This window comes from Odocoileus virginianus, chromosome 13 (genome assembly GCF_023699985.2).
Source record: "Odocoileus virginianus isolate 20LAN1187 ecotype Illinois chromosome 13, Ovbor_1.2, whole genome shotgun sequence".
NCBI classification, from domain to species: domain Eukaryota; kingdom Metazoa; phylum Chordata; class Mammalia; order Artiodactyla; family Cervidae; genus Odocoileus; species Odocoileus virginianus.
In genome coordinates, this window is record NC_069686.1 from 38,317,300 (window position 1) to 38,342,409 (window position 25,110).

The following is a 25,110-nucleotide window of genomic DNA, read 5'->3' on the forward strand; positions in this document are numbered from 1 at the left end:
AGGTTTCAGGATCTCAACTAATAGAGTTCAGTGATTCTTCCACTATAACTATAATAAAAAGCTCTGATAGTCAAACGGAGATAAATTAAAAGAATGTTTTCCGTTCAGCCATGGACTTAAATGCTTAAGATAATACATTACAAGCATTTAGTAGCAAAAGATAAAAAGATTCATTTACAAGTAAATGCAAGTTGACGACCACGCCCGTGAAACAAGTTATTGTGGACCCAGTGCACCAGGCACTCAAGGATTTGTTAAAAACAAACATTAAAAATTAAAATGAAAACAAACTCTTATAAGACTTCCCCATTTAAAGTTATTTTACATTAAGAAAATTTTCAAGTTACCTATGAATTATTGATGATAATTGTTTAATGTAAAAAGAAGCAATATTACACAAAGCTCCTATTTTCATTCATTTTTCAAATTTTCTGAATGCTTATTTCTGGACTACTTGCCAATATCCAATCCCTCTGATGCAAGCAATAAAATAAGACAAAAGGACCAGTACACCTTATTTTGTAAAGGTTCGTCTTTTAACAGTAACACTTGTAAGAGTGTCGTTCACTGAAAAACTCTGATCTATCTTTCCTTTCCTATACAATTTCCAAAATTATGTTTTTTAATCCACTGAATCCAGTAACAACAAACACTGACTGTACAACATGTGTAACAGGCTCCCTTCTAAATTAACATAGATAAAAATACCGTAAAACACAGAATAAGTGATGAAAGGTAATTCCAGACTGAGAGAGTAGCAGGAACAAAGAGAATATGCTTAACTACAAAATATATCAATTATTAATGATAAGTTTGGATAGGAGGCTGCTGCTGCTGCTGCTGTTGCTGCTAGGTCGCTTGAGTCGTGTCCAACTCTGTGTGACCCCACAGACTGCAGCCCACTAGGCTCTTGTCCCTGGGATTTCCCAGGCAAGAACACTGGAGTGGGCTGCCATTTCCTTCTCCAATGCATGAAAGTGAAAAGGGAAAGTGAAGTCGCTCAGTCGTGCCCGACTCTTAGCGACCCCATGGACTGCAGCCTACCAGGCTCCACCCATGGGATTCTCCAGGCAAGAGTACTGGAGTGGGTTGCCACTGCCTTCTCCAGGATAGGAGGCTAGATGATTACAAAGCACTTTCAAACAGTAGGACAAAAATTCAAAACCATATGTCCACTGAAATTGTAAGTATATATATATAAAATGAATATATGAAGGGAAAACATAGGCATAACACTCTCCGACAAAAATTGCAGGGTATCTTTTTTGATCCATCTCCCAGAATAATGGAAATAACAAAAATAAATAAATGGGATCTACTTAAACTCAAAAGCTTTTACACAGCAAAGGAAACAAACAAAATGAGAAGCTGACCTACAGATTGGGAGAAAATATTTTGTGGATGTCCTTAAAAAAAAAACAGAAATAGAGCTACCAATCCCCACTCTGCAATCCCCACTCCTGGGCATATACTCAGAAGAAAAACATGATCTGAAAGGATACATGCACCTCAAAGTTCACTGCAGAACTGTTTATAACAGCAAAGACATGGAGGCAACCAAAACGTCCATCAACAGAGGAATGGGTAAAGAAGATGTAATGCATATATACAACTGAATATTACTCACGCATTAAAAAGAACGACATAATGCAATCTGCAGCAACATGGATGGACCTAGAGATTGTCATAGAGAGTGAAATAAAGCAGACACAAAATGAGAAATATTGTATGACATCCCTTATATGTAGAATCTAAAAAGCAATAATACAAATGCTGAAACAGACTCGCAGACTTACGAGAAGAAACTTACAGTTGCTGGGGGAAGGATGCAGGGAAGGGATAGTTAAGGAGTTTGAGATGCACAGATACACACTGCTATATTTAAAATGGATAACCACAAAGACATGCTACATAGCATGTGGAACTCTGCTTAATGTTATGCTGCGGCCTGGGTGGGAAGGGAGTTTGGAGAATGGATTCATGTATATGTATGGCTGAGTTCCTTTGCTAATCCACCTCAAACTATCACAAAATTGTTAACTGGCTATACTTCAATATAAAACAAAAATATTAAAAAGTGTGTGTGTGTATATATATATATATATATATTTTTTTTAAAGTACAGTTGATCAGTTTCACAAACCTAGCATCAGCAGTGCTACTGCATATCTAAATCCCAGTGAAATGGAAGCCAGAGTATACTAACATAGGCTCTGACTATGAACTAAGAAGTAGTTGGAATAAATCATCTTCCTAAGATCCCACATACCTAACTCTAAGGAAGTCCAGGAATCTGACAAAGGCTCACAAGTCTCTCCTCAAAGCCTTTAAAACAGTGCTTCTCAAACTTAAGCACTCACCAGAATCATTTGATTGAATCAAACAGATTGCTGAGCTTGCTTGACTGAAACAATTTCTGACACAGCAGATCTGAAGTGGGGTAATGTGAACACATTCCAGTGATGATGAACAACATTTTGAAAATCTCTAACCTAAATGCAAGTCTTTACTCTTGAAAGATTGTAAAACTTTACTTACGCCTAATGTGAAATACAATGAACTTTTATTTCATCATAACTTTTATGAAATTCATGTATTGTAAAATCCTCAGGCTTCAAATTACTTTCAAAGTAGGTAACGACAAACTAGTACATCTCAGTTCAGAGGCAACCCAAGCACCATCCCCTCCTTTGCTTGGAGCTCTCCAAGGTTCTGATAGCTTGCAAAACTAGCAGTTCCAAATGTTGTACCAATAGATCATACAAATGTTAATTAAGTCAGAATTCTTGACTCTGCTTCTCTGGGATTTGCTACTGTTATAAGACTTGACCAGAGACCTCACTTACACTTTCTTCCCAATGTACAAAAAAAGAAAATGAAGTGCAAAAGCGTCCAAGGCTACTTTCTATAAGATAATATAGTGATCCAAATCCATCCACCAGCTGATTTATTCCAAAAAGTGTTCTAGGTTTGCGTTATACTCAAGATTATTCATTCCTGTAGTCTTTTTGCTGATAGCCGACAAATTAATTCCTTTCCCACTTCGAAGAATTCATAGTTTATATAAACGACAAGTATTACTGGTGAAACTTGGTAGCAATGAGCTACTTTCATGGAACTACAGACCATGAGAATGAGTTAAGGGGGTACTTTGAAACTTTCAGGCAGAGGTTTTCATCATCAGAGAGGGGCAGAGCCTAATGACATCAGACAGGACAGCGGGATGTGATAGTTGATTTTTTAAAACAGTCACAGGTGTATCAAGAGAATGATCCTTTTACTCTCTCTCAAATTATGCTTTATCTTAGTCGTCTCTTTTCTCTTCCTTCAGATTCTTCCTCCCTTGTTTTCCAGTAACTCAAGAGACAACTGGACAAGTAACAGTTCAGGACATGAGATTGCTAATGAATCCTAAACATATGAAAAGAAGCTCAACCTCATTTATAAGAAATCCAAATTAAAACTACACTGGGAAATCAGGATAAAGTCTGTGTGTTAGGTAATACTGGATGAGACGTATATAGGAACACTTTGTACACAACCTTCCTATAAAAACTATGATTTTTCCAAAATGAAAAGTTTATTAAAAAAATACTACATTGAGGTGTATTATCTAGTACCTACTGAACTGCTAAAATCAGAAAATTCAAAAGCAGTCTTTTGACAAGGATATGGGGAAATAAGCTCTTTCATACCTTGCTAGAAGATATCTAAAATACTATTAACCCTTACAGAGCGCAATTTGACAACTTCTGTAAGGAAAAGATACAATTATACCTTTATGAAATTCTTTATATTCATCATCATTCACTAAGTCACTAACTGTAATAGAAGACTGGAAACAATCCAAGTTTCTTTCCATAAGAAACTGGATAATTAACTGGCACATCTCAAACACAAAGGACTATTTATGCAGCAGCAAAAAGGAGTGTGGACACACTCTACATGCTAATATAGGATAATTCCCAGACTACACTCTTATACACACAAACATACAAACAACATATGCTATAGAGTACATATAGTATGCTAAATTTTGTGAAAGAAGGGGTATAAAAATATAATTTCCTATGTCTGTGAATCTGTATTACAAACTCCTAAAAAACAAATAGGCTAATAAAAGCAGTTACTTACAAAGGGAAGGTGACTCAGAGTAGAGAGTAGATAGGGATGAGGTTGTTTTTGTATATCTTTCATTTTGGAAACTTCTAAATGCATTATCTATTTAAAAATAAAAGTCATGTTACTCCATGACTCTAAAAATAATGTATTTGAAGAAAATGTTCTGGGTCAGTGAACCTATGTACTGACGTTCTCCCCCAGATACTTCAATTCAAACCTCTAATTTTTCTCATTCACTTTCAGTCAATCTTTCAATGAATACAGTACATCAGCAAAAAACCTCACTCAAGACCTTTGGGTTCATACAGTATCTTGGCTTAATCAGTACAAACTAATCCTAAAATTATGCGTAATAAATGAGTAAGAACACACATTCTATTAATATCTAGTAGTGTAAATAATAAGTCACAGAAAAAGAACATAAGTCTCTAGGCCACTAAATGGATAGGAACTTGAGAAATTAAACAGCAGTATTCTTATAAACATATTCGTTCTAATGTTAGCAAATTATCAACTGGACTAGGAAATAAACTCAATATACAGAAGATATTAGAAAGATTTATAATAGAAATCTTAATAGACCTGAAAGAAAATCCAAATATATAAAACATGAGTTAGAGAGAAAGGAATAATTTCCTTTACAAAAAGAGATTCTCTAAAGAAGATTTCACCAAATATTCTTTTCAAAAATCATCCCTATGGTAGATATAAAATACCATATTTTAAAATATAGATTTTAGATTTCAAAACATACTGTGATAACACAATAATCAAAACAATATGGTACTGACATAAAGACCAATGGAACAGGGAGCCAAGAAATAAACTGTCATGTAATATATGACCAAATGATCAAAAAGGGTGCCAAGACTCAACAATGGAGAAAGGATAGTCTATTCAACAAACAGTGTTGGGAAAACCAGAAATCTACATGCAAAAGATGAAGATGGACCCTTTTCTAACATCATATACAAACATTAACTAGAAACGCCTAGAAGAAACAGAGGGAGAAAACTTTGTGACACTGGATTTGTCTATGATTTCTTGAATATGATACCAATAGCACAGGCTCCAAAAGCAAAAAGAGACGAATGGGACTGCATCAAACTTAAAAAGTTCTGCACAGCAAAGAAAACAAGCAAAGGAAGAATGAAAACACAGAGAAAATATCTGCAAACCATGTATCTGATAAGGGGTTAACAACCAGAATATATAAACAACTCCAATAACTTAAACAAAAACCTAAATAACAGACTTTAAAAATGAGCAAGGGTCTGAACAGACAATTCACCAAAAAAGATATACAAACAGCCAACAAGCATACTAAAAGATGCTCAATATCACTAAAACATTAGGGAAATACAAATCAGGACTGTAAGGAGAAGTCATCTTACTAGCCTCACTAGGATGGCCACTATTAAAATATAACAAAACAGAAAAGAATTATACTTGATGTGAGAGTGGAGAAATTGGAACCCCTGTGCATTGTTGATAGGATGGTAAAACAGGTGTTGCCACTGTAAAAAAAAAAAAAAAAGTCCCTCAAAAGTTACAAGTAGAACTACCATGTGATCCAGCAATCATCAGTTCAGTTCAGTCACTCAGTCGTGTCTGATTCTTTGCGACCCCATGAACTGTAGCACACCAGGCCTCCCTGTCCATCACCAACTCCCAGAGTTTACTCAAACTCACGTCTATTGAGTTGGTGACGCCATCCAACCATCTCATCCTCTGCTGTCCCCTTCCCTTGCCCTCAATCTTTCCCAGCATAAGGGTTTTTCAAATGAGTTAGCTCTTCGCATCAGGTGGCCAAACTAATGGGAATTTCAGCTTCAACATCAGTCCTTCCAATGAACACCCAGGACTGATTTCCTTTAGGATAGACTGGTTGGATCTCCTTGCAGTCCAAGGGACTCTCAAGAGTCTTCTCTAACACCACAGTTCAATAGCATAAATTTTTCAGCGCTCAGCTTTCTTTATAGTTAAACTCTCACATCCATACGTGACTACTGGAAAAACCACAGCCTTGACCAGACAGACCTCTGTTGACAAAGTGATGTCTCTGCTTTTTAATACGCTATCTAGGTTGGCCATAACTTTCCTTCCAAGGAGTAAGTGTCTTTTAATTTCATGGCTGCAGACACCATCTGCAGTGATTTTGGAGCCCCAAAAAATGAAGTCTGACACTGTTTCCACTGTTTCTCCATCTATTTGCCATGAAGTGATGGGACCGGATGCCATGATCTTAGTTTTCTGAATGTTGAGATTTAAGTCAACTTTTTCACTCTCCTCTTTCACTTTCACCAAGAGGCTCTATAGTTCTTCACTTTCTGCCATAAGGGTAGTGTCATCTGCATACCTGAGGTTACTGACATTACTTGCGGCAATCTTGATTTTCCAGCTTGTGCTTCATCCAGCCCAGTGTTTCTCATGATGTACTCTGCATATAAGTTAAATAAGTAGGGTGACAATATACAGCCGTGAAATACTCCTTTTCCTATTTGGAACCAATCTGTTGTTACATGTCCAGTTCTAACTGCTGCTTCCTGACCTGCAAACAGATTTCCCAAGAGGCAGGTCAAGGTGGTCTGGTATTTCCATCTCTTTCAGAATTTTCCACAGTTTATTGTGATCCACACAGTCAAAGGCTTTGGCATAGTCAATAAAGCAGAAATAGATGTTTTTCTGGAACTCTCTTATTTTTTTGATGATCCAGCAGATGTTGGCAATTTGATCTCTGTTTCCTCTGCTTTTTGTAAAACCAGCTTGAACATCTGGAAGTTCGCAGTTCATGTATTGCTGAAGCCTGGCTTGGAGAATTTTGAGCATTACACTTTATTAGCGTGTGCGGCTGCTGCTAAGTCACCTCAGTCGTGTCCGACTCTGTGCAACCCCATAGATGGCAGCCCACCAGGCTCCCTCGTCCCTGGGATTCTCCAGGCAAGAACACTGGAGTGGGTTGCCATTTCCTTCTCCAATGCATGAAAGTGAAAAGTGAAAGTGAAGTCGCTCAGTCATGTCCAACTCTTAGTGACTCCAGGGACTGCAGTCTACCAGGCTTCTCTGTCCATGGGATTTTCCAGGCAAGAATATTGGAGTGGGTTGCCATTGCCTTCTTCATATTATCATGTGAGATGAGTGTAATTGTGCAGTAGTTTGAACATTCTTTGGCATTGCCTTTCTTTGGGATTGGAATGAAAATTGACCTTTTCCAGTCCTGTGGCCACTGCTGAGTTTTCCAAATTTGCTGGCATATTGAAGGCAGCACTTTCACAGCATCATCTTTCAGGATTTGAAATAGCCCAACTGGAATTCTATCACCTCCACTAGCTTTGTTCATAGTGATGCTTCCTAAGGCCCACTTGACTTCACATTCCAGGATGTCTGGCTCTAGATGAGTGATCACACCATCGTGATTATCTGGGTCATGAAGATCTTTTTTGTACAGTTCCTCTGTGTATTCTTGCCACCTCTTCTTAATATCTTCTGCTTCTGTTAGGTCCATACCATTTCTGTCCTTTACTGAGCCCATCTCTGCATGAAATGTTCCCTTGGCATCTCTAATTTTCTTGAAGAGATATCTAGTCTTTCGCATTCTATTGTTTTCCTCTATTTCTTTGCATTGATCGCAGAGGAAGGCTTTCTTATTTCTCCTTGCTATTCTTTGGAACTCTGCATTCAGATGGGTATATTTTTCCTTTTCTCCTTTGCTTTTCGCTTCTCTTCTTTTCACAGCTATTTGTAAGGCCTCCTCAGACAGCCATTTTGCTTTTCTGCATTTCTTTTTCTCGGGGATGGTCTTGATCCCTGTCTCCGGTACAAGTCATGAACTTCCGTCCATAGTTCATCAGGCATCCTGTCTGTCAGATCTAGTCCCTTAAATCTATTTCTCACTTCCAGCAATCATACTTCTGTGCAAATTTTCGAAAGAACTAACAATAGGATCTCGAAGGGATATGTGAACACCCATGTTCTCTGCAATGTTATTTACAACAGCCAAGATACAGAAACAACCTAAACATCCATCACCCAACAGATGGATGGATAAACTACATGAGGTACATACATACAATGGAATATTATTCAGCCTTTAAAAAGAAAGAAGTCTTGTCATATGGTACAACATGGATGAACCTTGTGAATATCATCCTAAATGAAATAAGCCAGTCACAGAAAGACAAATACTACAGGATTCCACTTAAAGCAGACAAATTCATAGATATAACAAGTAGAATGGTGACTGCCAGGTACCGGGGGTAGGGTGTAACAGGGAACTGTTTAGAATTTCAGTCATACAAAATAAAAATTCAGTAACAGATAGTTGGAAAATCCCCAAATACTTACAGATTATACATTACTCTTACAAATATGGTCAAAGATGAGATATCAAGAAAAATTTTAAAATATTTTGAACTAAATGAGAATGTAACACTAAAATTTGTGTGACGTAACAAAAACAGTGATAGAGGAAAATTTGCAACCCTGAAATATAACAAGAAAGATAGAAAATCAAGTCTTCTACCTGTGAGAGCTGGAAAGGAAGAAGCAAATTAAATCCAAAGTAAGCAGAAGTAAAGACATAGAATAAAAGAGTAAAATCAATTAAAGTAAAAGCACAGTAATAGAGGAAAACCAAGAGTTTTTTTTTTTAAAGATCAATAAAATCAATAAGCTTCTAGCCAGACTCACTAAGAAAAACAGAGAACATAATTATTAATGTCAGAAATTTAAAAATAGGGAACACTACTACTGAATCCATGGATATTAAAAGGATGGTCAAAGAACACTGAACAATTCTATGTCCACAAATCTGATAACCTTTATGAAATGGACTAGTTCCTTAGAGACACAATTAGCCAAAACTCGCACAAGAAAAAGATACACTATGAATAGGCCTGTATATATTAAAGAAACTGAGTCAACAATTAATAATCTTCCAGAACTGAAAGCATCAAGTACAGGTGGGTTCACTGGTGAATTTTATCTAACATTCAAGGAAGAAACAGTATTCAATTGCTATAACATTTTTCAGAGGATAGAAGCAGAAGGAATTCTTCCTAACTCCTTCTAGGAGGCCAACATTACTCTAATACCAAACTCAGATAAAGAAAGTACAAAACTACAAACCAGTAGACTCATGAACGTAGAGGCAAAAATCCTCAATAAAGTTGAATCTAACAAACTGAATCTAACTATGTATAAAAAGAAATAAACTTCAAGACCAAGTGGGATTTATCATAGGTATGAAAAGTTGGAAAAGATCAATGAATGTAATCTACCACATCAATGAAGAAAAAATAAAAATTGTATCAACAGATGCAGAAAAACCATTTAACAAAATCCAACACCCACTCATGATAAAAACTGACAGCAAACTAGGAACATAAGAAAATTTCCTCAACTTTATAAGGAACATCGACAAAAACCTTACAGAAATGTTCATACTTGGTGGTATGAAACGAAGAGCTTTCCTAAGAAGATCAGAAACAACACAAGGATGATGTCCCCTCTCACCACTGCTCTTCAATGCTGTACTGGAAGCCCCAGCTAATACAGGAAAATGAAAAAAATAACTTTGCCCCCAGATGACAAGGTTGTCTACAGGTGTTAATACAGTCTATGAAAGAACTGTTAAAAACTCCTGGAACTAAGTGATTATAGCAAGGTTGCAGAACACACAATTAATATACAAAATCAATCACTTTTCTATATATTGCAATGAGAAAGTGGAACATGAAACTAAAAACACAAAACCATTTATATTAGCACCCCCCCCAAATCTAACAAATTATGTAAAGTTCTACATTTGGAGAACAACAAAACTCTGGTGAAACATTATCAAAGAACTAAATAAATGGAAAGAGAGTCATGGTTATTGGAAGGAAGACTCAATTTGGTTAACCTATCAGTTTTTCCCAACTTGATCTAAAGGTTCAATGAAATCTCAATCAAAATTACAGCAAGCCATTCTGTGTATCAATCAGTAGTGACAAAGTGATTCTTAAGTTTATATGAAGCAAAAAAAATTCAAAATAGTCAACATAATATTGAAGAATAAAGTCAGAAAACTGATTTCAAGATTTACTTTGAAGCCACACTAATTCAGACAATGTGCTACTGATCAAAAAATCAGACAAAAAGATCAGTGAAAGAGACTAGAGGGCCCAGAAATAGATCCATATGAATCCAGTCAATTAATCTTTGACAAAAGTAGCAAAGACAATTCAAACAAAAAGAACAATCTTTTCAACAAACAGCACTGAGACAATTGGACACCCATATTTAAAAATGATGGATCTAGGCACAGCTCTTACTTACACCTTTCACAAAAGTTAACTCAAAATGAATCACAGACCTAAATGTAAAAAACACTGACCTATAAAACTACTAGAAAGTAACACAGGAGAAAGCCTGCATGATATCATATTTGGTGATGAGATTTTAGAAATATCACCAAAAGCAAATTCCATGAAAGAAAAATAATTAAGCTGGACCTCCTGCTCTATGAAAGACACTATTAAATGAATGAAAAGACAAGTCACAGACTGGGAGAGAATATTTTCAAAACTCAGATCTGATAAAGTACTCAAAAATATATACAGAACACTTAAAATTCAACAATAAGAAAACAAAGAATCCAATTTTAAAATGGGTAAAGATACAGACACTTCACCCAGGAAGATATACAAATCGCAATTAATCATATGAAAAGGTACTCAACATCCTAGGCTATTGGAGAATGAGATACCATTACATCCTATTAGAATGGCTAAAATTCTAAAACTGACAACACCAAAAGCTGACAAGGATACAGAGCAACAGGAACTCTTCTTCACTGATAGTAAAAATGAAAAATCAGAAACGAAATAGCCACTTTGGAAGTAGTCAGTGTGGCAGCTTGTTACAAAGCTAAACACTGCCTTACTGTATAATCAAACAACTGTGCTCCTAGGTGTTTACCCAAAAGAGCTGAAAACTTAATGCCCACACAAAAAATGAAGACAGATTTTTCATTATTTTTTAAAATTGGAAGCAACCAACATGTCCTTCAATAGGTAAATGAATAAACAAACACTGAATTATTCATATAATAGAATATTATTCAACAATTTAAAAGAGAACTATCAAGTAAAAAAAATAGAGAAGAACCTGAAATGCATAATGCTAAGTGAAAGAAACCAGCCTGAAAAGCCCATGTCATATGTAATTTCACTTAAATTACAATTTGGAAAAAGCAAAACTAGAAAAAGCAGAAAGATCAGTGGTTGCCGGGGATCTGGAGGAATGAATAGGTGAAAATACAGGGAGTTTTTATGGTAATTCAACCATTCTGTAGGGTAATGTAATGATGGATCTATGACATGGATCTTTAAAAATTCATTAAAACTGTAAAAAACAAACAGGAAATAGTAATAAGAACTACGGACTTTAGTTAATAAGGTACTGACTACATTACTGTAACAAATGTACCATACTACTGCAAGATAGTAGTAGGGGAAATTGTGTGGGTGTGGGTGTGTGTGTGTGGGAGGCAGTATGTGGGAATTTGCTGTACTATCTGCTCAATTTTCTGTAAATATAAAGAATTTTAAAGATTATCAATCCAATAAAAAATGTGTAAAGGACCTGAAAAGACATTTGTCCAACAAAGATACATGAATCGCTAACAGATATTCAGCCTCACTAATTATTAGGGAAATGCAAATCAAAACCACAAGATATCATCTCATGCCTGTCAGAATGACTAGCATCAGAAAGACAAGAGACAACAACTGTTGTTGAGTATGTGGAGCCCGTGTGCACTGTGGGTGGGAATGCAAATCAATTCAACCACTATGTGAAATCAAAAAATTAAAAACAGAACTATAATGATTTAGCAACTCCACTTCTTGAAATATGGCCAAAGGAAATGAGAAAACTACGTTGAGATATATGATGCAACCTCCCCCACCTACCACCACCGCCATGTTCATAGCAGTGTTACTTATAACAGCCAAGACACAGAAACAACCTAAGTGCATAACAGTAAGTGAATGAAGGAAGCTGTGGTATATATATATATATATATAAAATGGAATAATATTCAGCCATCAAAAAACATGAAGTCCTGCCCATTCACGGGCATTATGGACGGACTTTGAGGGCATTATACTAAGTGAACTGAGTCAGACAGACAAAGGCAAATATTTTATGGTCTCACAAGTGGAGATAAAAAGAATTTCTACCCCCCACCGTCCCAAACTCATAGAACAAGAGATTATATTGTGGTTACTAGAGATGGGAGGTTGGGAGAGGGAAAAGTGGATGAAGGTAGTCAAAAGGTACAAACTCCCAGTTATAAGTACTGGGGATGTAAGATACAACATGATGACCATAGTTAACATAGCTAATATGTTACATATGCAAGTTGTTAAGAGAGTAAATCCTGAGTTCACATCACAGGAAAAAGTATTTTTATTCCTTTCCTTTTTCTGTATATGAAGTGATAAATGTTAACTAAATTCATTCTGGTAATCATTTCAAATCTGATGCTAGGAAAGACTGAAGGAAGGAAGAAGGGGACAACACAGGATGAGATGGTTGGATGGAATCACTGACTCTATGGACATGAACTTGGGCAAACTCCCAGAAATGGTGAAAGACAGGGAAACCTGGCATGCTGCAATCCATGAGGTCTCAAAGAGTCAAACACGACTTAGCAACTAAACAACAACAAATCATTTCAAAAGCTGTGTAGGAAAAATCATTATGCTGTATACCTTTAACTTATATAGTGGTGTATGTCAGTTATAGCTCAACAAAGCTGGAAAAAAAAAAAAAAGCATGTATTCTGGAATCTGTCTGCCTGGTTCAAATTTTGGGTCCCCTACTTACAAGTTCGTTGAAGCATGCTCTTAAAACATTTTTTTATGACTAAGTAGTATTTCATTGTGTATGTATATATCACATCTTCTTTATCCATTCACCTGTTTATGGATGCTTAGGTTGCTTTTATATCTTGGCAGCTGTAACTAATACTGCTATGAACAACAGGGTACATGTACCTTTTTGAATTACTGTTGTTTTCAGATATACATCCAGAAGTGCAACTGTTGTAATAGTTCCATTTGTAGTTTTTTGAGAAACCTCCATACTGTTCTCCACAATGGCTGCATCAAGGTACATCCCCACTCACAATGTACAAAGGTTCCTTTTTCTCAATATCCTCAGCAATGTTTTTTTTTTTTAAATGAAAGCCATTCTGACATGTGCAAGGTGATATCCCACTGTGGTTTTGATTCACATTTCCCTGATGATCAGTGATGCTGAGCATCTTTTCACATGCTCAACATGTTGGTCATCTGCATGTCCTCCTTGGAAAAATGTCTATTCAGTTCTACTCATTTTAAAATCAGGTTGTTTCTCTGATGTTGAGCTACATGAGCTATTTATATATGTTGGATATTAATTCCTTATCAGTCTTATAATTTGCAAACATTTTCTCCCGTTTAGTAGGTTGTCTTTTCATTTTGTCAATGGTTTCCTTTGCTTTGCTTTTACATTCAATTAGGTCCCATTTACTTTTGTTTCTTTTAGGAGATACATCCAAGAAAATATGGTTGCAATTCATGTCAAAGAGTGGTCTATGTTTTCCCCCAGGAGTTTTATACTATCCAGTCTTACATTTGATCCATTCTTAGTTTTGCTTATGGTGTTAGAGAATGTTATAATTTCTTTCTTTTATAAGTAGCTGTCCAATTTTCCAAGCACCGCTTACTGAAGAGGCCAGTTTTTCTCCATTCTTTCCTCCTTTGTTGCAAATTAACTGACCATTAGCAAGTGGGTTTATTTCTGGGCTATCTTGTTCCCCATTGGTCTATGGCTGTTTTGTGCCAGTATCACACTGTTTTGATTACTCTAGCTTTGTAGTATAGTCTGAAGCCAGGGAGCATGATTCCTATAATCTTCTGAAGATTGATTTGGCTATATGGGGTTTTTTGTATTTCCACACAAATTTAAAAAGTATTTGTTCTAGTTCTGTGAAAAAATGCCTGTGGTATTTTTCATAAGTAAACATAAGAAAAGGCACATAAGCCCAAGGGGCATACTCCTTGTACTCATGACTTCTCTTTCACCTCTCTATCCCAGACTGTCAAATGATTATAATGCTTTCCCAAATATCTGTCATTACTCATTATTTAATATTTTCTAAGTTTTAGGGTTCCTCACCCTTTCCTGGATTAGTACTTACCCAGATACTACTCTACCATTTCAGAACTAGTGCCTACACTCACAGCTTTATCCAAGGATAAGAGGTTCAGCACAAGTATAGGCATCCTCAGAGAAGACAGGAAGATCCTTAAAGACAGCTAGTCTGAATGTAGGGAGCCCTCACTGCCTGACCTTGCTCACTGCCCCCAGTATCTTTCTAACCACCTCAACCTGGAATCTAGCTTCACCCAGAACGTGTTTTCCACAAACCTGATATAATCCACTTCTGTACTTCTGGCATGGCTTTTCTGATATTTAACTGTGTTGCATCATTTCTGTTCAATCTGATTTCTTAACAGATATCCAGTTTTTTAAAATGGATTTTTTTAATAAGAAATGATGTTCCTAGAATGTATCTTTTTCACCAAAAAGTTTTATTGTACAAACAAAACAATGTTCTCCATTTGGGATCTTTTTCAACTCTTTCCAATCAAAACATATTTGCCCTATGAAGGCAAACAGTCAGTTATCATCATTTTTGTTTAATGAGGAAAAGAGCAAAAAACATTACAAGGATAATGAGATTGACACTGGATGTTAGATCAGCATCTGTCTCACTCTTGCTGAAAACATAGTAGAATAAATAATCCATGTGATACTAAAAAAGTGTAATTTTTCTTCTTTTCTAAGTAAAGACTTGATAACGATCAGCTTTACTGAACTGAGGAGTCAGTTTCAAGTGTACTAACGTGTACAGCAGTGTACACACACAGACAGGTACCTTCCCAGGACTTCAGATGTGGGCTGCAGACACAAACAGCAGAATTTGATTTCCTTTGAGTGGGTTTGTCGCCCTGCCTGACAAATAACAAAGGGTGCTATCCCACCAGTCCTTTCTCCTGGACTCTTTTAGCCAAGAAACAGGTGATGTTCTACTTACCTGTGTTTGTAGGAGCAATACACTGAGCACGCTAAGTAAACCTTCATTTCAAAACATGCAAAGGAGTCCTGATTCAAAGAAGTATTTAATTGAGTTCAAAACAGGACATAACTTCAGAAAATTTATGAAACAGTATCTCAAGTTCCTTCATGTTCTAAAATTCTGAGATACTGTAAAATATTACATTAAATGAAAGGGATAATGGGAGGTCAAAATAAAGAATTTACTGCAATGTAAACAAAGTCATTTCCTTAAGAGGAAAAATTTGGATCTTCAATTTAATGTTTTTAAACTCCATAGGATAAAAAATGAAAGAATTTTAACATTGGGTTAAGGTACCCAAAGAAAATCCATTATAACAGTAAGTAAAATGGAGGTAGCATTTTCCATGTATGTCACACAACTGACCAATATGTAGAATTAGCTGAAATGAGGAACAGTTTGAGTATCTTGGGTCATCAAAGACTACATGCCACCAAAATGCTTTCAACCTGGTCAAAATACCACAGTGTGTTGTGATTAAGTAAGTTCTCCAGAATACTAATACAGGTTACTAAGGAGAACTATTACCAAAAGGGATAGGAAAGAATAATCAGGTTTATCTCACATCCACACCAAGACTGGAGTCATTCCATCCTAACTCCTAGGCAGACACTTTTGCCTTAAAACGACATAATGACATTGCTGGTGAACAGCTGAGCTCAATTCCTGATTTGGATTCACACACCAGGTCTCTCAACTTTACTGTACATGTCAATAATTTTATTCTTATATTATTAATTCTGTATACAATTTTGAGTCCTACAAGATCAATGTCTCAAAAATGTCAAGATGTGTATACTTTTATCTTCACCATTCATTCATGATTTATTCAGCAAAATATTTAACTTCATACCTAGTCATATGCTAGGTACTACAGTAAGTAGTAAAAATTAAGAGGAAAAAAAAAGCCCCTTCTCTCAATGAGCCTTATAACCTGTGAAGCAACAGAGGGCAAACAATTACAACTACGGGTGGTTGATGCCACAATGAGGGTGTGCACACAACAGGAGGACTTGAGGTAAACACTGTCAGGAACTCTGCTTAGAGGGGTTAGAAAAAAGATCTTAAAGATGGTCCTGGAGATGAGCCTTGGAGAATAAATTGTATTTTAACAATGGGACAAGAGAAGTAAAGGGCTATGTAAAGGCCTGGATGAGAAAATAAGGGATGAATCATAGAACTAAAAGGACTTATTATTGTAGCTGAAAGTGTGAAGAGTTTAGAGGAATTGGTGTGGGGGGGAGGTGAGGTGTGCTGTGTATTGAGATTGTAGTGTGGGACTGTATGGTGAATGAGATGCAGCGTCTGTTCCCAAAGAACTTACAGTTTAGAGGAAGAACAGACCATCAACAGTTCATTTCAATGACAGGCTGATGTCACGGTGGAAGAACACATAGCAGACTGTGACTAGACAGACACAAAGGAGGGCCTTAAACATCACACAGATAAGTTAAAATTTTATCCTATAGGCAGCAGTAAGTCTTGGGAACATTCTAAATGGCTACCAATCACAAAAGTGACAATGTGGATGACGGATTGGAAGGTACAGACTAAAGCAGAACCACCAAGGACACCCAATAGTAGGCAAAAAGGCATGCAAATAATGGAATATACATTTGGTGGAAAATTATATATACACTAAAAATGACAACAAAAGACTACATAAAAACCTGAGGAAACTAAAATATAAATAGAAAAGGCAGAAAAAACTGTGTAGTACAATTTAGTATAGAATAGTATATATAAGATATATACGCTAACAGACTCACCGAGAAAAATGGAAGTAGCTAAAATAATTTTATATTATTTTTATTCTATTTATTACAGCAATAGAATAAAATGAAATGGAGAAAAAAACAACACAAGATTAATATTTATTGTATCTATTGGGTCTGACCCAGATGGGTTACATCCAATTTCTGGTTCTTGGTTGCCAAGAATGGGTTTTACAAATGGTCCTATTGTCCAGCTATACTGTTATTAAAATACAAAAAAAAAGGAGGAGTGGGGGTATGTTGGCTTGAAAAATGCTTAAAATTTCTATTATGAACAGCTATCTCATTTCTGATACAAAGACAAGGAAAATTCAACAAGCTAAGGGATTCAAAGTCAAAGACATAGAGAAAACAAATCACACAAATAATTTTTGCAAGTGTGTTTCTCTTGAATGCTTAGGGGAAGAGTCTCTGGAAAATGGTTCTGACACTTAAGGGCTTTTAAGCCATTTAAAAACAACTGAACCAGTCAACAAACAAGCCATTTTATTGAGCATCTATAGGCCATGCACTTGACTCTAAAGATACAAAGGGAAAATAAAACATAGTCCCTGCCCTCAAGGGGCTCACAATCTAAAAGGAGAGAAAGAATGGTTACAAATAATCACAATAAAGTATGGTGAGTCCTCTGACAGAGGTACATACAAGGTATTGAGATGAAGCAAAGGAGAGGCAGAATGAGAAATCAGGGTTAAGCGGCAAAAGGGAGTTAGAAGATCTTAAGCTATAGAAAAGGAAAGAAGACTTGAACAGCACATGCAAGGAAATGTGAAATAAGGCAAATGTGAATAATTTTATTCCCTACAGTATAAAGTGGGAGGGAAAGACCAACAGAAAATGAGGTTCAGGGGGGAGCAGGTAACAAATTACAAAGGGCCTTGTATTCAAATCAGAGACTTTGGCTATTATTGCATTCTGTTAAATCTACAATGCCAGCAATTACAAGATGCACCATTACTTTATGAACTGCAAGAAAGAAAAAGAAAAAGCTTCATATTTAAATTTATATAGTATTCCTACATAAAGCTGTATATCAAAGGGCAAGGACTTCAGCATAAGATAAATAAAATAGCCATGCAGAAAGGAACAACATGAAACCATATTTCTCAAATTGCCCTTAGGTGGAAGGAGGGGGGGAAGAAAATCTCTCCTTGAGAACTGAATTCCAAGCAGGTCTGCAGCCTACTTGTGTGGTCTAAAAACAAACAAGTAAAACTAAAGCTACCAGTGTGGTCCAAAAGCAAACAAATAAAACAAGCAAAGACTTTAAGGTGGTCTCAGGTTGGTCCCCAGATGCCTGGCAAAAACAAGTAGAAATTCTCTTTAGACAAACCATACTTTAATCGAGAAGAAAAGCAATTTAAAATGCAATCTCATTTCAAATATGACAAATGTACGTCTTGAGAACTGATGAAAAATACTAGATCTTACAGTCAATAGTAAATCTGGAGATGTTTTGAATTACCCTGACAACTTTTTAAAAATACCTATTACCAGGCTGCAAACCAGAGATTTTCATACAGGTAGGCTTGAAGCAGAGCCCTCAACACTATTTTAACAAATGACTTCAAGTTTTGTTTTTTTTTTTCCCAAATACAACCAGACAAGATACTAAGACACTAGCATCTGTCTGCAAAATTAGCTGCAAACTGCTACTATAAAATAAAGAACACAGTACAATTTTAAGCCCAGGTCATAATCTGATCAGACAGACACTTCAGGAAGCCCATTATGGTGCCAGTGGACTTTGTGGAGAAGATAGATTAGAAGAGGGTAAGGATAATAGAACAGTTAGGAGATCAGTGAAACAGTTTAAGATCAGAGATATCAGAGATGGTGATCATTTAAAAAATAACAGTAAAATAAGAGGATCAAAGGAGGAAGAATTAGAATTCTATAAAAATTACAAGAAGGTAGAGGTGTAGGATCTAATTCTAAAAAATTTCAGATTTGCCCCTAATCAGCATTATAGCCACTAGGCCTTGGAAAATAAACCTTATTTGGGTATGGTAATCCATTATACCTTATAGCTGTATAATAAATGTATTTAAAAAGTATAATATGCAAAAATATATATAAAAAAGATACTATATTATACCTTCCAGCTATATAATAAGTGTAAGTTCTGCAGAAAATCCTATACAACATAACCATCAACTGTTCCAAATGCAACTAACAATCAAAATGATCTTGAAGTTCAGATATAAGCACAGAGGAATTTTATTCTTTCATGTTTTACATTTCTGTAAATCAGTGGGTATCAATTTAAAAATTAAAATTTCTTTGTGTAAAAAGAGAGAAAGGATTTTTCACTGTTTGATAAATTTAAATTACAAACAAAAAACAATTAATTAACAAACTTACGCTGAATATGAATGAACTGTTTTGGCTGTTTAAACTCTCCTTTGTACAAGCGATTGTAATAGTTGACGTTGCTCTCTGCCTCAGGAACTGGAATGACCATGCTCTCCTTTTTTTCTCTAAACACTTGCTGGGCTGAAATAGCTCGCTGTAAGTGATGTTCCTGGAAAATGCAAAGCAGGCAATGTGAGTTGTTTTCATAATTCCAATTCAAAACAAAATTCTACTTAAAATTTACTTTGTTTAATAATTGCAAAGTACTTTAAGAATCAATTAAAAAACAATAGTTCCTTTGCTACAGACCTTCAGAAAACATTACCATTATTCTCCCTTAATACTTGTATACATACTGGTATTCACCTTAAATGACTACAATTTTAATAAGCAGAATTTTTAAATAAGTATTCACAAAGTAGAATTTAACATCTCAGTTATAAGAAAACTGACCCGTTGTTTGCTAAATTAATTGAGGTGTTTATCACCAATAGCAGATAACACAAATAAAAGCAAATAACAGGAAAAGAATTTATATCAGATTCTAAGTATCTTCTGCATTTATACACCTCAAACTTCAAAAGCACAAAATTCTCAGTAACGCAGAGACAAGAGAAAACGATAACCAACAGACTCTATTACCATCATGGCAAGAAGCATTTTTTAATAAAGACAAAATAATAGTTCCTATAGTATACATCCGGATTCTAGTCACTTCTCAATACCTCACCACTTAACAGACACTTTCTCCCTGACCCACCATGAACAATTTCCAACAAAGCACCTTTACTGTTTAGAAGGTAAACTAGGCCATGTCACTGGCCACAGGATCCGCTTCATATTTAAAGGTTAAAATCACTCAATGACTTACAAGACTTTATATCTCTCTGACCTTACCTCACACTTCTCTCCTCCCAAACTTTATTCTAGCCACACTGCCTCCTCTCTTTAAGGTTCCTAAATATCTAAATGGATTGCTTCTGAAATTCCTTCAAGTCTCATCTGGCTACGTTGCATTGCATAAATTAAGATTTATGTATCAGGAGCCATCCTTTCAACATTTTTCAGAGCACCTGGTAGACAGCAGATACTATTCCTGTCACTGAGAATTATGAGTGAATGAGACAGAGACAGACTTCACCATTAAAGAACTTAGCTAGTGGAAGACAGATTATCTAAGTATGCAATCACATCTGAGCTTGACAGGCATGTCTCTTCACAATTAGTCAAACCACTCATTCTGGGAGAACAGATAAACATGTCCAAAGGAAGTAAAATATAAACTAAGAGTTTGAGGATCAATAGCAATTTAGCAAGGCAAAAGAGGAAAAGAAGAAACAATCCATGCACAGGGAACAGAATATCCAAAATGGACTAGAGCTCAGAGACGTTCAAAAAAAGGCAAGCAGTTGAACAAAGGGACAGGACAGTGGGTGCTGGCTTAGATTTGAGTTTCTTCACCTTCAGAAAATGTTTTTCTTCATAGGGCAGAATCCCAAGCTGAAGCACTAAGTATACTTTTCATACAAATATTACTATCAATTTAGTTAAAATCTATTTGGAGTAAAACTTCTGAGTTGACTAAGAACTTTTGAGGGGATCAAACACACAAACAGCATCAAGAAACTAGGAAGCCAGGCCTTGAGTGAGGCCAGTGATTTGTAGCATTAATTAACCCTATATTTTCCTGTTGAAAGTGAAAGTTGCTCTGTTGTGTCCAACTCTTTGTGACCCCATGAACTCCAGCCCACCAGGCTCCTCTTGCCTGGGATTCTCCAGGCAAGAAGACTGGAATGGGTAGCCATTCCCTTCTCCAGAGGATCTTTCCAACCCAGGGATCAAACCTGGGTCTCACATTGCAGGCAGATTCTTTACCTTCTGAGGCACCTGGGAAGCTCTATTTTCCTATTAGCTTGATATTTCACCTCTCCTGGTTAAAGAAAGTGATACAGTATGCAATGTCACCCTGCACTGATATAATATTTTATAGTTCTCAAACTACACCCACAATCACATGCCTATTAGCTCCTTACAATCTTGGGACACAAGGGTAGATATTATTTTCCATTTTTATAAATGACACTCAAGAAACAAGTGACTTACTCTTAGCAAATAGTAATGATATATAAGAGAAATTTCAGGACTCTGATTCCAATGTTTCTTGACTATTCCATCCTTACTAGAAAAATCCGATAAAGATTATAAAACAGCTTCTTATAATGCTAATAAATCTACAGACAAAGGTAACAAAAAAAAAATGCACACATTTTATATTTGAAGAGATTCTTTTGATGTATATTTGACTTTGTCCTAAATATATTTTTAGGTATAATCTAATTTTTGAAATACATCTTTAATAGATTAAGACTTAACATTAATTTTACAAATGAAAAATTTAAAAACAGATCATGGATGACTTTCCTCCTTAATGCAGCAGACAGATGACAGATGCAGCCAGAAATTTAAGGAGCTAGACCATGACATACTCCCTATTTACAGACTAAATTTAGCTCTACGAATAAATTTTCAGCTACCATTTCCATACCCAGATTATCAGTCTCTCAATCTGTTAAAAAAAAAAAAAAATCATAAAAAACAATGACAAGGCTTCTTGAGGACTGTGTTTCATATAATAGTTATAATCAGTGGCAAACACACACAAAATCCTGAAAGTAGGTATCAGAGTTTTGATTTGTCATTGTACTGTGGGGGAAGAGATTGACAGGAGTAATGCTCTTCTTGTTACATGCTGCATTATACATTGGTGATGTTACCTAATTTTTAAAAACAACTAAAAACCAAGCACTACTTAATTTCCTTTAAGAAAGTATGCCTTTCATCTACTAACTCCACAAATGGAATTCATCAAAAGGCAACCAACAAATGGGCAACACTGACTAAATGAAAATGCTCATCATGGCACTGTTTCTCACACCAAAAAAAAAAAGTCTAAAAAGCAATAAATACATAATTATTGTATAAATTGTTATATTATATCCATAAACTAGAACTCTTATTAGATAACAGTAGAAAACATAACACAGACCTCTAGTGCCCTGAAAAAAAGCCTGGAAGAATACAGGATAGAACATTCCACAAAATGCTATTCCTTCTGTGTGCCCTTTTGCATATATATATATATATATATACACACACACATATATAAGTTTAACATCTTAAATGAAGGAACACTCTCCACCAAAAACACAAAATCACTTCTCATGGTTACTTTGACATTCTGAAATATCCTTTGACGCCTATCGTATTACATATCTAAACATTTTTTGTGTTTTCCTAGAAATATTTAGTTGTTGTTGAGTCACTAAGTCGTGTCCTACTCTTTGAGATCCCATGAATTGCAACACACCAGACTCCTCTGTCTCCTACACTGCCTCCCAGGGTTTGCTCAGATTCAGGTCCATTGAGTCAGTGATCCTATCTAACATCTCATCCACTGCTGCCCCCTTCTCCTTTTGCCTTCAATCTTTGCAAGCATCAGGGTCTTTTTCCAATAAGTCAGCTCTTCATATCAGGTGGCCAAAGTATTGAAGCTTCAGCCTCAGTCCTTCCAATGAATATTTGGGGCTGATTTCCTTTAGGATCGACTGGTTGGATCTCCTTGCAGTCCAAGGAACTCTCAAGAGTCTTCTCCACACAATATGAAAGCATCAATTATTAAGAAAAATGTATATAATTTCTGTACACTTTATACTCTTCCTAGTAACACATGAGATTATACGGTAAGCCATTAAACACAAACTAAAAGATGCTAAACAATTAATGACTTCTAGTCATGTATAAGTACCAAGCACAATTCCACAAGGTACAAGGTAGAAATATTTTTTCTTCTGGAGATGAGTAAACTAAAACTCTATGATTTCTATGACATAAATTAGCAGGACTGAAATTTGAATCATTGTTTGTATGCCTCTTTTCCATCTTGCCCCAATATGCAGGCTAGGTTTCAGAATCCATCAAATTAGGCTGCATACAAAGCTAAACATTCATGGATATTTTAAAAATTTACATCTAAAATTTCCAACTAAAGAGAGCTGACTGAATACTTACAATTATCTACTCTACCTCACTGTAATTACAAACTTACTAGGTAAAGAATGAAAAGCTTAAGCCACGATGACAAACTGAGTCACAGATGAACCATCAGCACAAAACAAGTGCAGCAAAATTCTTGGAGATAAAAATCAAAATAATAAGTTTCAAATACTTACGGAGAAGAAAAAAAAAAATTTTAACTGAGCCCATCTCACTTGTACTGCAGAAAACAAAATTATGGGGATTGTGAACCACTAGCTAGAAAGAGCCAGAATGAGACAAGCTATTCTTCGCCTACTCCTCAAAAGCAGATCATTCCACACAGCTTACACAGACAGACACTACTAAACTAAGAATGTTGTGACCTACACCAAATATACAAAAAACTAAGATTGCATCCTTTGGAGGATGCAAAAGACTCAGGAAAAAAATGGAAAGAGTTGATTGAATGCAAAAAGAAAGAAAAAGACAATTACCTCAGAGATGAAAAGTAAAATTATGAGAAGCCTAGCGTAAAATATACTCAAAGACTTAAGTGTATTTTATATAGGATGTCAAATAACCAAGTGAATAGAAATAAAGTGAAGAAAGAAGTAAAATGAGTAAGAAAGATGACAGACTATAAAAACAGACAAAGAAGAAACAACATTCATATAAGTGGAGTCCTTGAAGAAAAAGCAAAGCAAAAGAGAGAAAATGAAATAGAACTAGTATTTAAGATAAAATATACTAATCTACTTATCAAAAAAAGCCCAAGAGGGAGCAAGATGGCACACAAGAACTAGAATCACCAGACAGGATCTGATACTGCTTTGGGCAATCAGGAGAAAACATTCAGCTCACAGCTTCTTCCTTGGGAGGGAAACAGAAGAGTGGAACGTATATCTAAAATTTCAGCTTTTGAGGGAGTTGCCCAAGGGACTATCTTCTGTCTCACTTAACTCAGAAGGCTAACTGAGCCAGCACTCTTTGGATGACTAGGCGCTGTGGAGAACAAAAAAGAACTTAAGAGGCTTGTCACATCTGAAAACTCGCAGTAACACTGACAAACACCAGAGGGAGCAAAAGATTACAACAAGTTCCTAATAAAAATCTTGGGAACCGCTCTAACTGGGAAATTATGTGCACGTGCCCAGGGAAGCTGCATCTCTAGAAGAGGTTAGAGGGCTTCCAGACTCCCTACCTGGGTTGATTGCTAAAGCTCTTACAATGTATGAAGCCAATTCATAAAGACTAGGAGTTACAGTTACTTCTTCAAACACACAAATTGTAACAGAAAAAAACAAGGTGCATGAAAACACAAGGTGGGGGGGTGGGGGGGCAATTGGACAATCAAAACAACCAAAATAAATCTCCAGAAACTGATCCTAAAGAAATAAGAGACTGGTGAATTATCTGACAATAAAAGCTTAAAATATTAATAAAGTTCAATGCACTAAAAGAACACAGATGAACAAAATCAGGGAAAACAATGTATGAACAAAATGCAAATATCAAGAAAGAGATGGAAAACATTAAAAAACCAACCAAATGGAAAATCTGGACCTGAAGATTATAATACATGAATTGGGAAAAAAAAAAAAATCAACCTAGGGACTCAACAGAAGACTTGATCAAGCAGAAGAATTAGTG

General features: G+C 35.8%; 1 protein-coding gene across 2 annotated transcripts in view; it reads right to left on the reverse strand.

The window, feature by feature from the left end:
• EPC2 (enhancer of polycomb homolog 2) overlaps nucleotides 1-25,110 on the reverse strand; it is a 124,855-nt gene that overhangs the window by 53,612 nt on the left and 46,133 nt on the right. For both annotated transcript variants that reach the window (XM_020905070.2, XM_020905069.2), the window contains exon 2: nucleotides 19,435-19,594. In XM_020905070.2, the coding sequence (XP_020760729.1) occupies nucleotides 19,435-19,594 (160 nt within the window). The remainder of the gene's footprint in view (nucleotides 1-19,434; nucleotides 19,595-25,110) is intronic.